The sequence below is a fragment of the Tympanuchus pallidicinctus genome, unplaced genomic scaffold (genome assembly GCF_026119805.1).
Source record: "Tympanuchus pallidicinctus isolate F22 unplaced genomic scaffold, pur_lepc_1.0 scaffold3, whole genome shotgun sequence".
Classification (NCBI taxonomy): domain Eukaryota; kingdom Metazoa; phylum Chordata; class Aves; order Galliformes; family Phasianidae; genus Tympanuchus; species Tympanuchus pallidicinctus.
The window spans coordinates 47,537,467-47,553,966 of NW_026294747.1; the positions used below are offsets into that span (position 1 = coordinate 47,537,467).

The 16,500-nt window shown below is 45.4% G+C and overlaps 1 protein-coding gene across 1 annotated transcript in view; it reads left to right on the plus strand.

The window, feature by feature from the left end:
* The first annotated feature begins 1,667 nt into the window (after positions 1-1,667).
* Positions 1,668-16,500, plus strand: part of EVL (Enah/Vasp-like) — a 128,362-nt gene continuing 113,529 nt past the window's right edge. The window contains exon 1 of the mRNA XM_052693244.1: positions 1,668-1,806. Coding sequence (XP_052549204.1) covers positions 1,802-1,806 — 5 coding nt within the window. The 5' untranslated portion in view covers positions 1,668-1,801. The remainder of the gene's footprint in view (positions 1,807-16,500) is intronic.

Sequence of the window (16,500 nt, forward strand, 5' to 3'; positions counted from 1 at the left end):
GTGGGATGGGGGAGCACAAGCTGATCTCTGTGCTAATCAGGCACAGAAGGTGGTTCCTCCCTGGCCATGCAGTAACTCTGTTCCTAATTAACTTCTGAACATCTTAATGGCCATTGGAAATAGCAGTTATTAGATATGCATTAGCTACCAAGGAACAAGCAAGCCCATGAATAAAAGGCATAGGCATTATTAGTACTGTGATTTCTGCTCCTGTCATCTGTTGTTGTTGTTATTGCTGTAGTGTATTTTCATTTGGTCCTGCAGCTGCAGCAGGGCTTGACAAGCCAGTGATCAAAGAGGTTCCCAGGGCATCAAATCTATGGGCTTGATTTTTGCAGTACTTATTCTAGTGGCATAGGCTGCTGTCACAATAAAAATAAATGCTGTACTGGCCTGAATAAATAGAAACCTTATATTTCCACAGCAACAAAAATGCCAAGTACTTGCATGAAGAATTAACCCATCACATTGCCCCCTGCTTTGCTTCCCAGCCCTGTGCAGACTGCTTCTGTTCCTGACACTTACAGAGGGGAGATTTATGTTAGATGTCTGGAAAAAATTCTCTACTCAGAGGCCCTGGCACTGCTGCCCAGAGAGCTGGTGGTGCCCCATCCCTGGAGGTGCCCAAGGCCAGGCTGCACGGGGCCCTGGGTGGCCTGAGCTGGTGGGGGGCAGCCAGCCCACGGCAGGGTTTGGCACTGACTGATCTTCAAAGTATTTTTCAACTTAAAGCCAGTCTACAGTTCTATGATCTTTGATACCCACCTGGTGCTTGCTGTGGGATTATCTGTGATTACATGATTGTTGGATTTGTTATATGTCCAAATGGGGTGACACTTGAACTGGGAGTTGGACTCAGTGATCCTTTTGGGTTCCCTCCAACTTGGGATAGTCTACGATTCTGTGGGAGACACCAAGACACCATCAGCACATTTCCTTTTAAAGAGCCTCTGCCCTCTCAAGAAGTAACACTGAAGTTGCAGGGATCTACATATCAAAAACATTAGAAACAGCTGCAGTATTTGGTGCCCCGTTGTGCCAGGTCCTCGTGGAAACGGTGGCAACGGGTTGACACTTGGACAAGATGATCTTGGAGATCCCTTCCAACCTTAACGATTGCACAATTATACGCAATACAGAGGGTAGTGCTTTCAACATCATCTATTTCTAGTTGATGGTGTACGAAAAGGGGCAAAGAGAGGCGATGAGGGTCGGGGGAGCTCCCCGCTGCGTACCCGCGGGGACGCTGCTGCCACGAACGGCCGCGGTGCCGGCAGGAGGAGCGGGGTGCGTGGGAATGTGGGTGCGGGACAGAGGCGTCTGACAGCCAGCCGGGAGGGCGTGGGGAGCAAGCGGGCAGGGCGCGGGCTCCGACAGCACCGCTTCCTGCGGTACTAACTGGAAATGCGATTTCTGCCGTTCCTGCCATCCACGCAAATTCCGCGCTGGAAGGGCGGCTCTCGGGTCTCCCGCTGCAGCCGGCGCCGGTTCGGGCGCTCCCATCCCTCGGCACTCATCCGTGGGGCCCGGCCGCCGGCGGAGGCTGCGCGGGGCGGGGCGGCCCCGCCGCGCGTGGGAGCGGGGCGGGAGGCGGCGGCGGCGGCTTTGTCCTGCCCACACGCGCTCACTCACACGCAGCGCAGCCGGGCGGGAGCCGGCAACATGGCCGGGCCGGCGGAGGGGCTGCCCGCCGCCGCGCTGCCCGGGTAGTGCCGCGGGGCCCGGCGCTGCGAGTGGGGCGGCGCCCGGAGGAGTCCCCGCTCCACGCCGCCCACGGGCCCCGGCAGCCGCCGCCGGGAAGATGAGGTGAGCGCGGCGGGGACGGGGGGCGAGGCGGAGGGGCGGCGTAGCGGCGCGGCGCTTCTCGGTCCTTCGCCGCGTGAGCAGTGCGAGCGGACGGCGGCGTTTTTGGCACGTTTGGCCGCCGCCGCCTCCGTCCGTCGGACGGATCACCTCGGAGGGGATCTCCGCTTAGTGCCCGTATCCTGGGGCACGGCCTCTGGCACGGCGCCCTCGGGGACGGCGGAGCGGCGTAGGTCAGCTGCGAGCCGCAGTTCCCCTTTCCGAGGTCGGTCAGTCCATTGTGTCTCTGGAAAGCAGCAATCCACCGATTTCCTCCGGCTGGAGAAGTGCCTGTGGAAGGAAGAGCCGTTTGTTTTGGTCCCCGCTCTCCCCAGCCCGTCTCTGCCTTCGGTAATTCCGGAGTTGGCTGCACGTCTCGCAGCGACCCAGCCCCTATCCCGCTCCTAATCCCAGTGATTCTTTCCACTTAATTATTATCTTTACGAAGGTCGTACCGCTCTGGGAAACCTTAGTAACAGCTGCTCTGCTGTGGTGCACGATCCCTCAATTGCTTTGCTCCTGGAGGTGCACTGAATGCTGACAGCCTCTGCCTGCATTTAGGGCTCCATTTACACCTAAGGCTATCACCAGGTGCAAGCATCGATTTGTTTGGCTTAGTTTCCTTCTTTTGCTTAAAATCGTGTTGCTGGGGAGATCCAAGAAGCGCGTGAGCCTGAGGTGTGATGTAAACATTGTCCTGGAGCCCCGTGCAAAGGTATTCCTTCACCTGGCCTGCTGGCGGTGCTGCTCAGAGGCCTCCAACGAGGTGGGTCACCAAGTGCAGGGTTGGCAGTGAAGTTGTCCCCTGCTGCCTCCCTCTCGATCAGCAGCGTTGGCAGGGCTGCTGTGTGCAAAGAGCACCATCCCTGGAGGTGTTCAGGAAAAGGGCAGATGTGGCACTGAGGGCTGTGGTTAGCGGGCATGGTGGGGATGGGCTGATAGTTGAACTTGGTGATCTTAGTGGTTGCTTTCAACCTTCATGATTCTAGATTTTATGAGTACAGACTGCGTGTTGGAGGACTGTAATGCTCTCCATCAGAGGAGGTGTGAGCTGTGAGGCACACAGGAGCAGGGAAGAGGCCTGACTCCACTGCAGCTGTGATGATTGGGGTGTTCCTCGGGCTGGACCAGGCTCTAAAATTAATCTAAAAGCCCCTGGCAGGCTGCACAATCATTTAAAACCTTAAAACATTTGCCTAGCCGTGTTTTATTTATATTGCATTTTGTGGTGAATAGATGCCCTTTGCTGTCCCTTGCACAATTGTGCTTATGGGACGCTTGCCATTTGTAAGTATGGATTTCCATTTATGTTTTGATAATTCCTTTTGGTCATCGTTTCAAAGATACAAATATGTATAAGGGGGATACGCCACCGGCCTTAGGAACAGAACAGAATGTAATATTCTATCTCAGAAGTGATTTAGGACTCCTGGGTGGAAAATGCTCTAGTGCAGAGATGTTATTACTTCATAGTGTATGAAAATACTGCTGTAGTAAGTAAGTGTTGTGTGAATGACTTATGCTCACTCTTACAAGACACAGAATTAGCTCATATTTGAGAAGATGTCTCTAAATGTAACTGTATATGAAAAATCCTCCCTGTCTCTTTCCTGTGATGAGGGTGATTGTTGGTTGGCTGTACGTGGTATGGTCCTATATTCATGGCATAAACTTGTTTGAGCAACAGGAACCATGTATTCGTCATTCTTCTTAAACCTCTTGTTTTGGATGTCAAGAAGCCAAGATTTTGGTGTGATAAGCACAAAGCAGAAAAGTCTTTTGCTTTCTTCCACATTTCCTGTTCATTGAAGTGTTGGTAACTCCAGAGTTTGGCCAGAGCTTTTTATTTGCTTGGATGCTAATTGGGGCTATATGTATGCAGCCTTGTTTTCTATCTTTTCTTTTATTTTTTTACTGTTTCCTTCTGTTTGCCTCTGTAACAAATGAGACAGGACATGTTGTTTCTGTCCATAATGTCGCCAGAATTGAGGTTACTGACCTCACTGGGTCTCCCTGTAGGGAAGTCGTAGCATCTCCCGAGGTGGATAATAAACTCAAATGGTTCATAAAGTGTCTTTTAACACTTGTTAATTGATTTCCAAGCTGGAGCAGTTTGGAACTTAGCTAATTTTTATTTCCCTCTGTCCAGCTCAGGGACTTTAGAAACAGTCTGGTTGTTTTCTGACTGCTGCCCTTTGCATGGCTCTCTATGTTGTCACACGGTACCTTATAGGGGCTTGGTGGCTCTCTGAGCCACATCCATGCTGTGCAGCTCTACTCAAATCACTGCGTGAGAAACCTCCCGGCTTCGCTGTCATCATGTCAGCAAAATGCCAAGCACAGACAGCGTGCTCCTGGTGGAAAGCTGCTTCTGTAGCACTGCTGGGGTCTTTGGGGGGTGGTTGGCTGTGGCAGGGGGCAAGCCCATTCATTCCATGTTCATTCCCTGTTTTCTGAAGTCTTTAGTATTCATGTAATGGTGAAGTCAAGGCTGAACGCAGGTCTCTAAGCAAGGGTGTGCATGTCTGTTCAGCTCAGGGCTGGGGCTTTATGCACTATTTCACTTCTGTGCTTTTCTGGCTCACTCAGACTCTGTTATGCATCAGACACCCTAATGCAGAGCAGCTCTGTTAGAAGTGTGTTGCGATTAAAGGTGTCTGCATATTCCTTCTTTGTACTTAGCTGCTTGCTTTTGACAGTGTGCTACTGCTCTCTTTGTGTTTAATTTTTTATTTTTTAAGGAATCCACAGAATATTAAAAAAAAAAAAAAAGAATAAAAAAAGCACTCTTACCTTGCAGGTTAGCAGTTTTGTGATTTCTTTCCTTTTTTTTTTTTTTCTTTTTCTTTTTTTTTTTTTCCTTGTTATCCATCATAGTTTCTCTCAATTCTGGGCACCGTGTGAGATGAGTAATATCAAATCTCTTTAGCAAAGATAAAGCTGCTGCCGAAGTGAAATGAATCCTGACTAATGTTCAGTGCTAATAATTACAGAACTAAAATAAAGGAAATTAAATGAGCTATGGATTTTCTGTAGCTGAGAAGTTCAGTGCAGATATGTTTCTTTGCTGAATCTGCATCTGAATCTCAGGGTTATCTCATCCTCTTTTTATTTACACTTAAAAAAAATATAAAAATCTAAGGTCATGTTCTGGTGGTGTCCTTCGTTGCAGAGGATGGGCAGTGCATGCTGCTGTTGTTCCTACAGGAGGGTGCAGAGTTTTGGGACATATGCTTTGCTCACTTCATGGTCATTTCAGAACACTTGGGATCCATTGTCCTTTCCCACTTGCTCTTTTCCTCAGTCCTGTTTCTCAGCAGCACCAGGGTAGGTAGCTGTGCCCCTGCTCCTCTATCTCATCCTTCTCCCTTAGGCAGGTTTCATGTGCAGCCACCTCCCCAAGACTTCCATCTCATCTGCTTTATGATCTAATGCGTTGTAATGAGGGGAAGTGACTGAGAGACGTGCTGGGGTGGCTCGGCAATGGTGGGTCCCCAGGGAAGCACAGCAGCTCATGGCCCTGCATGGGCTGATCCACCTTGCTCCTGGCACACCAGTGGTGTGCTGTCTGGTGCCTGGGAGGTGTTTCCAGCTGTAGGAAGTGATGTAACCTGGTGGTTCATCCTGCACACCAAAGTAACTGGCAGTTCTCCCAGTGATAGCTCCGTGGTCATGGGTATGCTTGCACATCTCCCAGTGATGCTCAAAGTGTGGCTCAGACTGGGCTGTGACTGTGTGAAATTGAAAACAGAAATTGAAAACATTTCCACCCCTCCCCATCCCCATCCCCCCCCGCCATTTCTGGAATATTTACCAACATAGAACTTTTCTTCCCATGAGACTTTTGCATTGCGGCAAACACAAAGAATGGCAGTGACAGTCTTTTCAAGAGGATTCTTGAATTCAGAGATATAAAAGCTTTAAGAATATCTATTATTATTATTGTTTTTTAATCGCAGAAAACAGATTGGGAAAGTCCCTACCAAAAATTGGAGATTAGAAATCTCCTTTTCATTTCTGATTGACAGTAATGCCATTCTGCAGCATCACAGATTTGGAGCACAAATCTTACGAGTGGCTGAGGGAGCTGAGACTGTTCAGCCTGGAGGAGGCTCAGTGGAGATTCTTTACAAATGCATGAAAAGAGGTTGTAGTGAGGTGGAGGTTGGCCTCTGCTCCCAGGTAACAGCAATAGGGTGAGATGTAAAAGCCTTAAATTGCACCAGGGGAGGTTCAGGTTGGATGTTAGGGAAAATTTCTCCTCAGAAAGAGTGGTAATGAGTACAAGCGGCACGAGGAGCTGGTTGAGTCACCATCCCTGGAGGTATTCAAGAAGAGGGTAGATGTGGTATTTTGGGCAATGGTTTAGTGGGCAATATTAGTGGTAAGAGGATGGTTGGACTAGGTGATCTCAGAAGCCTTTTCCAACCTTAATGATTCTATGATGGTGATGGATAAAGCATTACATTTCACAGGGTATTTCACAATCATCGAGTGAGAGAGAGATATGGGGGTCAGAAAGCTCTGATTTGCCTTCCAAAAGTAGGCTTCAAGGCCTGATGTTTGCTTCAAGTTCAGCTTTGGCTTGTGTGTGTGCTGTGGTTTCTCTCACCCCTAGCTGTGTCAAGTTGGCCATTTGAGGTTCAGTGGGGTGATCGTGACCAAGAAGTCCTTGCATACAAAGACAGAAGGTAGCTTACATCTTCCATATACACCAGGTGTACACAGGATGGGAAGCCAAGGCACCACCAGAAGTTCCTGTTGGCTTTCAGTAAGGTGACAGTCTTGCTGTTCCACAAATCCTTTAGCCCAGACTCCCCAGTGCTTGCATTACAAACCCTATAGCAGGCTGGCAACATGAAGGAACACTTTCTAACTACCAACCACACTTCAGTTCAGACAAAATACTGCCCACCTGAGTTCGTGGTGGAGGGTTTTATTTCTCAGTTAGCCATGCTGATGGCCTTGAAGTCAACACCTTTTAGGTGAGCAATTCATTTCTCAGGCAGTAGGTGTCATTCCTGCAACTTGAGATCTCAGTGTTCTCTCTTTCTTTGGCTCAAAGAGGTGGTGAGAAGGATAGACATGTTTTGCTGTGATTTACTTAAGCTATGTAGTGCAGCTCAGCTTAACGTCGTGCTGTGATTGCAAGGGTGCTGTAGGATGCCGTGGGTGCTGCAGCATGAGGATGTGAAAGTTTGGGTCTGGCCAGCAGGTGATTTGGGCCAGGCCCAGGCTGGGAGCTTGGCTGTGGTGAGCCCTTGGTGTAGATGCATCATGCTTCCCTGGCTACTCTGTGGCTGCTGTATCTCTTAACCTTTGGGCTTCCTTTCTTTAATCTGCTGCAGGATGACAATGCTTACCTGAAGGGGAGTTAAGAAGGTTAACTAGTTAGGTCTCCTTTTAGGGCAGGATTTAAGGATATGCCTAAACCTGATCCTGTTGAAGTTCTTGGTTTGCTAGAATGGAGAGTTTTGTTCGGAAAGCATTTCAGAGGACAAAGAGTGTATTTATCCTAATCAGTAAGCATTACAGCAAGCTTCCTTGTGTTCTCCATATTGCTGTCTGTTCCTTTCTCCTTTTTATTTTCTTTTCCCATCATTCGCTGCTGCTGCTGCTTAGTGAGCGCTGCTTCCTCCCAGTGCCTCCATGCTTTATCCCTCCTTACTAAGCCACTCCCTCAGTAATGAGGGGATCTAGAAAATACACTGAAATGGTATTAGCTGGAAGTAGGCCCATGGTCTCTGTAATCCGTTTAATTGCATGCTTTATCCTTTTTTTCTTTAGCCACACACAAACCAGAATATCAGCTGCAGGGATGCTGCATGCATGTAATGTTTGCATGTGCTCCTCCATGTGCAGCAGCGACTGCTGAGGCTGTTGAATGCTCAGCACAAAAGGTTAGCTTAAATAAGTAAATACAAGTGAAAAAGCTGTAGCTGGAAATAAATCTGCTACATGTCTGCTGGATGACCAGGAGCATGACTTCAGCACTGAGCAGACCAGCGTTACTCAACTTGTGGTTTGTGGTCCAAAGGACATCAAAAGAGTTCAAAAAATTCCTTCAAAAGTCTTTAAAATTGGAAACAAGGAAGTTAAAATCAAACACACATGTACGTATTCTCACACAGCTTGTCCATATACATCTCTGCCCATTAGCTCTTTACTGCTGTCATTACCAGTTAAAATGTTTTTAATAGTAAAACCATCATTTTACTAAACTGATCTGTTTTGTGTGTTGCTCTTGTTCCCACCTGCCAAACACTTCTGGAATTTGAGATAATCTGTGAATTCCTTTTTGAAACGGATTTATGATTAAAAATGAGAGAAATACGGGGCTAGCATATTTTGACATAATGAGGTAACTCTAATATTCTGACTTTATCATGAATTAGTGCTGAGTGCTGCAAATACATTCGCATGCTAATCTTTCTATTAAATAACTAAATACACTGTCTAGGTAAATCTTAGTCAATTTTAGATCCCACAGCTGTTACATTAAGAAGTAAGGGTTGTGAGTCATCCCAATAAAGCAGCTTGCTGTTTTCAGGTGATTAATTTATTTGACTAATTAGGTTAATGAAAGAGAGAGAGCATGGGCTTACATATTTATTTTACCTATACACCTAATAAAATGTCTTTTCACTCTTGCTGTTAGTTGGTTGGCTAGCCTGGTGTTGAGGACTATTTGTGAATTAATGGAATACAGAGTTACATCCTTCAGTTTGGCTCCAGTACTCCCTATGTTTTCCATTAGAGGAGTTCATTGCAGTGCTGCTTTGTCAGCTGCTACTGATGGGATCCGTGACTCATGGCACAGTCTTGTGCCTCCACGAGCAACCCAGTGCTGGGATGGATGCTCTCTATGTAGAGTAGCTATAGTGAAAGAATAGGATTTTGAGTGCCTTCCCACCTCCCACACCGTAGGCTGCTGCTGCAGCATGACTGCTCCTCGGGAAAGGGCTTGCATGCATTCTTGACCTTATTACTGGCAGCAGCATCCTTGATGTCTGTGAACGTAATGACCATGGTGGTAAGACCAGTGACCGTAATAAATTTAAGTATGTGTGCAATATTGGCAGAACTGAGGCCTAATGGAGCAGTGAGGGCTGGCTGCTTCAGCTGAGGGCAGAGCTCAGCAGGAGAAATTCTTTAGCTGTAGGAAGGAAGTGCAGAGCTACCCAATTCCTGCCTGCTGTAAGTCCTTGTGAGGACTGGGGCTGGTGGAGCACTGTGCTGAGGCTGCTCCTTTCCTTTTGGGAGTTCAAATGGAATTGAGAAGCGAACAAAAAGATGGGCAGAACTGCTTCAGTGGTGCATTTAGGGTAACTGAGAAGTGTCTGTGCGTGTAGCAAGGGGCCCATGTCTTGGCCCCAGGGAGTGCTCCGTGCTTTGTGGTCCTCAGGATGTTGCCCAAGGGCCTGGTGTCCCTTCTATCCTGAGTTGCTAAGCAAAAATAGTGCCAGAACTGCGTGACTGCAGCCCTCTGCAATCTCAAAAACCCTGAGCCAGCACACTATTTTAAAATTTCATGGCATTCAATATGAGAGTGTTGCAGAAATAGCAAAGAGGAGACTGAGCCAGGCAGCACACTGGGGAGGATGGAAACAAGTATAAAAGAGCAATGATTGCCCAAAGGGCATGTCTCAGGCCTGCTGGGAGGTATGCAGGTGAGTGCCGTTCCTGCATCGTGCATTCAGCTGTCACCACTGGTCTTCCATCTGAATGCAGTAGGATTATAATCTAATATCAATTTCCATCTCCAATTTCCCCAACACACGTGTCAATATGATAGTCCCGAACTGCAGTTCAGCTTCACAGATGGTACCTGCATTGCAGAAAATGTTAGACGACTCGTGCCCTAGATATGACAGGGTGCATTTGTGTACACAGCTGTGTATGCAGGAAAATCACTTTCATGGTAAAAAGTGGAGTCACGTAACAGGAACATGAAGTTTGGTGGGAGATACAGGGGTGTCTTTGTAAGCACTGGAACAGGATAATCAGAATAAAATCTTACCATTGTGAATAGATATGACAAGTGGCTTTGATGCATCTGCCTAAAGAAGTTGGCTTTTATTGTTATGTTGTTATTTTATTGAAAACAACTCTGGTGGCTGCTATGTCTAAAGTGAGCAACGCTTCAAATATTTTAGTGACTTGCTGTTAAAAAAATAAGCACATCAAATGTCACAGCTTCCTTGAGGATTGCTTCAGGTTTCTTCAGGACATGCATTGCTAGTGGCCCATTAGCAGCTGTTCAGCTGCTGCAAACCAAGGAAGATCCAGAGGTGAGGACTTGCAAGGTCTGGCTTATTGCAGCCCCTGCACTCCACATGAGTGTTAAGAAAGATGGGAAGACAGGAAAGCCATCATGGGGAGTGAGCATGCGTAACCTCAAGTTGTTGATGTTAACCTCAAGCTCTTCTTTCCTGGGACCGAGTTCACTGACAGCTAAAAAGTGTTGATTCTGTGGGATGTTTCCCAGCATCTCTGCTACTCTGTGTTGTCTCTTCCTATTCCACAGTTCTCTGCAGGAAGACATGAAGGAAAAGTAGTCTAAATCACTTAAAATGGAAGTTTAGAGTAAATTAGGTAAACTACATTACAGCATTGTATATATTCTCAGATTCAACGTTCAAGTGACCTTAATTTGATTAAGCTTAATTCATATCAAAGTAAATTATACTAAGTATGAAATAGGGTTGATTTAATTAATAATGTGTCTGCAGAGATCTAATGTAGTTTGATTCATTCGGGAATGTTAATTCAGATTAGCATTCTAGAGTTTTCTCTTGTAAATAAACCCTACAGGACAGTTTACTAGATATGGCTAAGCAGGTGTGATGGTGAGTTGGCTGCCCTTGGCTCCAGAAGGGCCTCTCTCCTTGTGTGTGATTTCACCATCATTTGGTTGTGGGGTTTCTTGTTAAACTCTTAATCCAGCCAGAGAAAAATCCAACAGCATTCTGTTGAATTAATCAATTTTATGACCTGTTACATTGCTGTATGGTGCTCCACAGAATAAAGGCAGGCTATGAATGTGTGATCAAAGTGAATAGGACTTATTTGGCTGCTGCCTTGCATCTGTCCTTTCTGCATGAGTCTTCCCTCTTTGGGCAGAATTTCTATGCTGGAGTTTCACTGCCTATTGTGTTACATTGCACATGGACTGGAAGTCATATATCTTGCGAGCATGGCTTAAAATCAGATACAAGTAACTTTGATTTACTCAGCATTTAGGTAGCACTGTCAGGTATTACCTGGCTCTGACTTGTACCTTTGGCTTTTTCAATCCTTTGTGCCTATGTGGTGCATGAACTTTCTGAATACCCATCACCTAAACAATTTGTACTTTCAGTACACACAAACTCTACTCACCCACTTGCTTAATACTTTCTTTTTTGTTTTTTGTCTATATGACTCAAAGTTCTGTGATTATATTATTTGCCATATGATTATTATAGGATGGACATGCTATGATTACAAAGATAAGATGACTAAAATGGCCAAGATATGCAAATTGTTGTGTAGGGTGTTGTATGGGAACTGTTGAGTCATGGACTGAAACACTGATTGATCACCTGGGGAAAAAATCCAGCTCAGCCCTGAGAGCACAGGTGAAGGCAATTCACCTGCAGTGCTGTGCTGCAAGTATAAATGAAGTAACAGAACTGAAGCACCAAGCTGAAACTATTGAATTGGCTTCAGGAGAAAAATGGTTTTAAAATATTACGTAGGTATAGCGAAGTTGATCTAATTTCATTGCTTATTTATTTGTTTGTTTGTTTGTTTATTTTCCTCTGAAAATGAGAAAAGCAGTGCTTGAAAAATAGAGGAATGGTATTTTGAACATGAACCCTACCTGCAATGCAGAAGTTCCTGGAATATGGGACTGCAGACTACTGTGCTTCAAAAGTCCCTTGAAATCTGTCCCCAGTGTTTGGGGAAATGCTGGCTGTCCATATCAGCATCTTCACACCTGCTAGTTTGGGCTCACAAAGGGGATGACTCCAAGCTAGTGGCTGAATGGATGCTGTTTGTCTCTGGAAGCTTCCTGTGATTATTTGGCTCATTCTCTCTGCAAACCAGGCTTTGCAACCACTGAGTTATGCCCGTCTCATCCTGTTTTAATACCAGCACATCCAGACGCGTAAACAACGTGCTTCTTCATGAGATGATGAAAATCAATGAGGCTTTGAAAAGACATGCTCTATAAAGTCACGGCCTTATTTGGGAAGTTGCAAGAAGCTCGGCTGTCACAAGAGAATATTTTGGCTCTGTGACAGTTTCCTTTATACGGCTCTTCAGTGAGGAATCTCCTGTGTTTGTACAATGATAACTTGCAAGTGTTGCATGCCTTTTTTTCGTCCCTGGGAATATTGGCAGAAGGAGAACCCAATGTATTGGTCAAAAGAGAATGAATGCCCCTATGGACCCTCCTCTGGCCAGAAGTATACGGAAAAAACAGGTTTTCAAAGGTAAATTGAGAAACTGGAAGTATTTTAGAATTCCTCAGCAGATTCACGCGTGTTTTTATTACAGTTACAACTAAATACCCATTTTTTCCATTACTTGTGTAGAACTAGCATTGGTTTATGTAAGTGTGGGATTGTTTAGGAATGACTTGATCTGCCCTTTTTCCCTTACATTTCTTGGGAACATTTCCTTTATGTGAGTGACTCCTTTGGATCTGTGGTGGGATAAAAGAGGCTGTTTTATAAATAATGAATTGAAGGGAGGGCATCAGAAACAACCGTGTTAGATATAATGTTGTGGGAAAAGTGTGAGAGCAGACAGGAGAGTGTCATAGGAGAATTCTGAAATGGTTTCATGGAATTGTTGAAGTTGGAAGGGCCTTTAGAGGATATCCACTCCAACTCTCATATAATGATGCCCACAGCTAGATCAGGTTGTCCAGAGTCCCATCCAGCCTGACCTTGAGTGTCTCTAGAGTCAGGGCATACATCACATCTCTGGGCAACCTGTGCCATTGCCTCACTACCCTTAAGTAGCCAAAAGATAAAGAGGGATTAGAAAAGAAAATTGTGATTATAAGCTAAAAAACACTCTGGCTGTTACTGAATCCTTGTCTATATGAAAAACCAGTGGAATACAAAAATATTGCAGAAACTTAAGCTGTGCAATTTAGTGAAGCTGAGGGAAGAGGACCTCCAGGGCACACAGGTGTTGGAGACCTGGAGCACAAAAATGAGCAATGCCATGTGGATCTGTCTTGACACTCGTACCTCAAGCACCAATAATAATAGTTTCTGGAGAAGCTGAACAGCCAAGGAACAGAGGGTGATTGTGGAATTAGAACCTGTTGTTAGGATTTTACATCCCACAATGAGTAGAAAGCATCCATCTCCTCAGGTTGTGGTATGCTCTTCTCCACCTCTCCTCACTAGGTTTTCTTTGACCTTTTCTTCCCATTCCTGCGCTCATACATACATCTCAGTCTATTTCTGGGCTCAACCCACCCCCGTTCTGTTTCAGAGGTGAGAAGCAGTTGTACATGCTGACATCTTTTCCCATCCCTGCACCACTGCAGCACTGAAGGATGCAATTACTGAGTGCTGTCTCTCCTTGGAGAGAAGCAAGTGGAGGGGTGCTGGACCTGGATCTGATGCAGCCCATGGGTCCAGCATTGCTTGTGCTTCCCACACGTTAGTGCTACTTGATAATTCTGGTGGCACATCAAGTAGTGCTTGCCTAGAACACCCTGAGGTAGCAGAGAGAAGAGTGATGGAGCCCATAGATAAGAAAGTAGGATTCTTGCAACTCGAGAGAGCTATTTGAAGCATATATGAGGAATGTGAGGCTGAAAAGAGCAGGTGTTATGTTAGGCTGATCTGCAGTTCTCTGAGATACAAATGTGAGTTGAAAATGTGGAATAATAATGAATGATGCATGGCAGTAGCTGGAAATTAAGAAGGAATTAAGGGGAGTAAGTTTCGGATGACACTTTAATTTTTGTGATGGTCTTGTGATGGTCTGTCTGTGCATGAGTCTCAGGAATCCATCTGCAGAGCCTTAACACTTCTGTCTCCACTTCTAATGCCTGTTTCCTCTTTCAAGGACACACTGACTGCTCTGTGGTTTCATTCATTTGTAATTAGCTAAGCCAGGAGTTGATTTGGATTTTTATCTTTGACCATTTTCTTCAGGACGTCATTTGTACTTGGAAAGACCAGTGTATGTCATGTTAGAGGATAGCTCACCTCACTTTACCTCCGAAGATAAAGCAAGTAGGATTTGTCTCATGAATAAATAATTCTTGAAGATACATGTCAGTAGTCAAAACTGGTTGGAGAGTACTCAAGTGAGGTATGAGTGGCAGATGGCCAAGGCTCGTGGGAGCCCAGAGCCCAGGGGGATATTTGGTTTTAGGCTACCCCAAGCAATGCCAGGCAGGACAGCAGTGAAGCAGCACAGCATTTCATCAGTGAGAACATGGGGAGAAAAAAGCTTTCATTTGCTGCAGCTCACTCTAAGTTTGGTGAACAGCCCATTTGGCATTGGTAAGCGTGGCAGTGGGTGCAATGCTAACCTTGATTCATGGCACTGTAGAGCAAGCTGTAGTAGGTGCTCCTTCCTTGGCAGTAAAAAGACTACCTGCAACAATATCGCAGGTAGTTGATCACAGCTGTGCTGTCTAAGCAGGTTTCTTTTTTTTTTTTTTTGAGCCAGAGTGAGAAAATGGGGTCATTAAGTTGAGAAATGGTAGACCATACAGATCCAGCCAGCTGTGATATCTTCTGGCTGCAAAATGTGTTTCTGTGGTCATGCTGGAGAGTGGCCAGGACTCGGACACTGGGCAGGATTGGTTTGGTTTGTCAAAGGCCTACAGCACAGGGCTAGAAGCTGGCAGAGGTCCTGAAGCAAGCCTCCAGATCATATTATATAGCTCACAGGAAAATTAGGAGAGAGATGGAAAATTCTTGGTGTGGAAGGTAAAGGAAGGTGCCCCAAAGCATGGGGGTTGTGTTATTGTTTTGCTTCTTTATGGGTATTAGTGCTTGTCCTTATGTTAGGAAACTGAATTTCATCCCCGCTAGCACTGGAAACTGGAGAATGGATGATGTTCAGATGATGTCCTGAAAGCTGCCCAGCTGATGGATTGTGAGAAGGCTATGTGAGCTGCTATGCTGATTTTGTAATTTACATGCACTTAACTCTGAAGTGTAACATGCTGCTTATGTAAAAAAGATATTTTTGTGCTAAGTTTGACACCTCCTTTAATTAAAGTGTCAAACCTAATAATGTTTCACTGGAGAGTACCCCTCTCTCTTCAAGATGTCCTGCAGGAGCAGCCAGGATCAGGAGCTCTGATATTTCTCAGGTCCTTAAACAGATGAGGCATTTTTTCAATTTTCACTTTCTTTGTGTGAAGAACAAAAAAGGGCATTCCTGATCTGTCTCCTGTGTTTTAGAATATAACTTCGGCACCTGTAACTCCTCCCTGCATTATAGGGAGAAGGTAGAATGAAGTCTTAAAGTTGTAGACCAGTTGAATTTCCTATATTTCAAATTGTGCCCATTGCTTCTAGTCCTGTGGCTCAGCACAGAGTCTCACTCTGTTTTCTTTACACCCCTGCCAATTTTTTATACACATGGATGAGTTTGTGAGGATGTGATGGCAGACGTCAAAAATCTTCTGTCGTCAAGACTTGTGGGTTCAAGGGAGGCTGGAACCGGACCAATATGATGTCCTAACTTCTCCCCAAGAGGTGCTCTGATGGTATCCCACAGCCAGCATGTCTCACCAGCCAGTAAAATAGTATGGCCTAGTGTGTGAAACTGCTTGTGGGTGCCATTCTGAAGCCTTGAAGCAATTCAAACTTTCGTATGTGCTCATAGAAGTGAGTAATCTGAAATTGCCACAGTTTGTCTGGTGCTACTGTCAGAAGCTGTTTCTGAACAAAGATTTCCTCTGTATATAATGAATAATTCCCTCACATGTTTATTCTAACATCTTTTGCATCAGCTACCAGGGCAAGAAAAATTCACTACTTTTTCTCTTTTTTGTTGTTTTTGACCTGTTATGAACATGCAACTTCATTTTGAAGAGGGAAACGCTAGGACTTTACTGTTTTGTTATGGAAGAGGGAGCAATACTGACCTTGATGTGATAGCAATACAGCTAAATCTTGGCAAATTCTTTACCTCATGATGGATAATCCATATATGTCTTGGATGAAGGTCTGGGTCATGATCAGATCTGAGCTTTGATGTGTCTATAAAATCCTCGTAAGCCAGTAGCTCCCAAAGCCTTGGCACTGTGGTCTGTTGGTGGAGAGAGCTTGCTCAACAGATTCATTGTGCCAATGGAGTTTTCTCTGCAGCAGTGTGGTTGCTGTTACAGTTCTGCTTCTATTCTCCAAATGTTAGCCTTGATTTTTCTGCTACTGCTTCTTACCATCTTTCTAGAGACTGCAGAGGTATAAAAAGGCTCAGTTGTGAACAGCTGCTCTCTCTGAATGTTTACCAGAGCTGTCAAGTAAACTCTGGTATTTTCCATGCAAGTACAACTTCTGTCCTGCCAGTGTACTTAATGATGAGTCTGAAAGTCAGTAGATGTTAATATCCTCAACTGTGGGTGGGAAGTTGCCTAGTTCATGGCAGATACCTTTGGCTGCAAACACGCTAGTATAT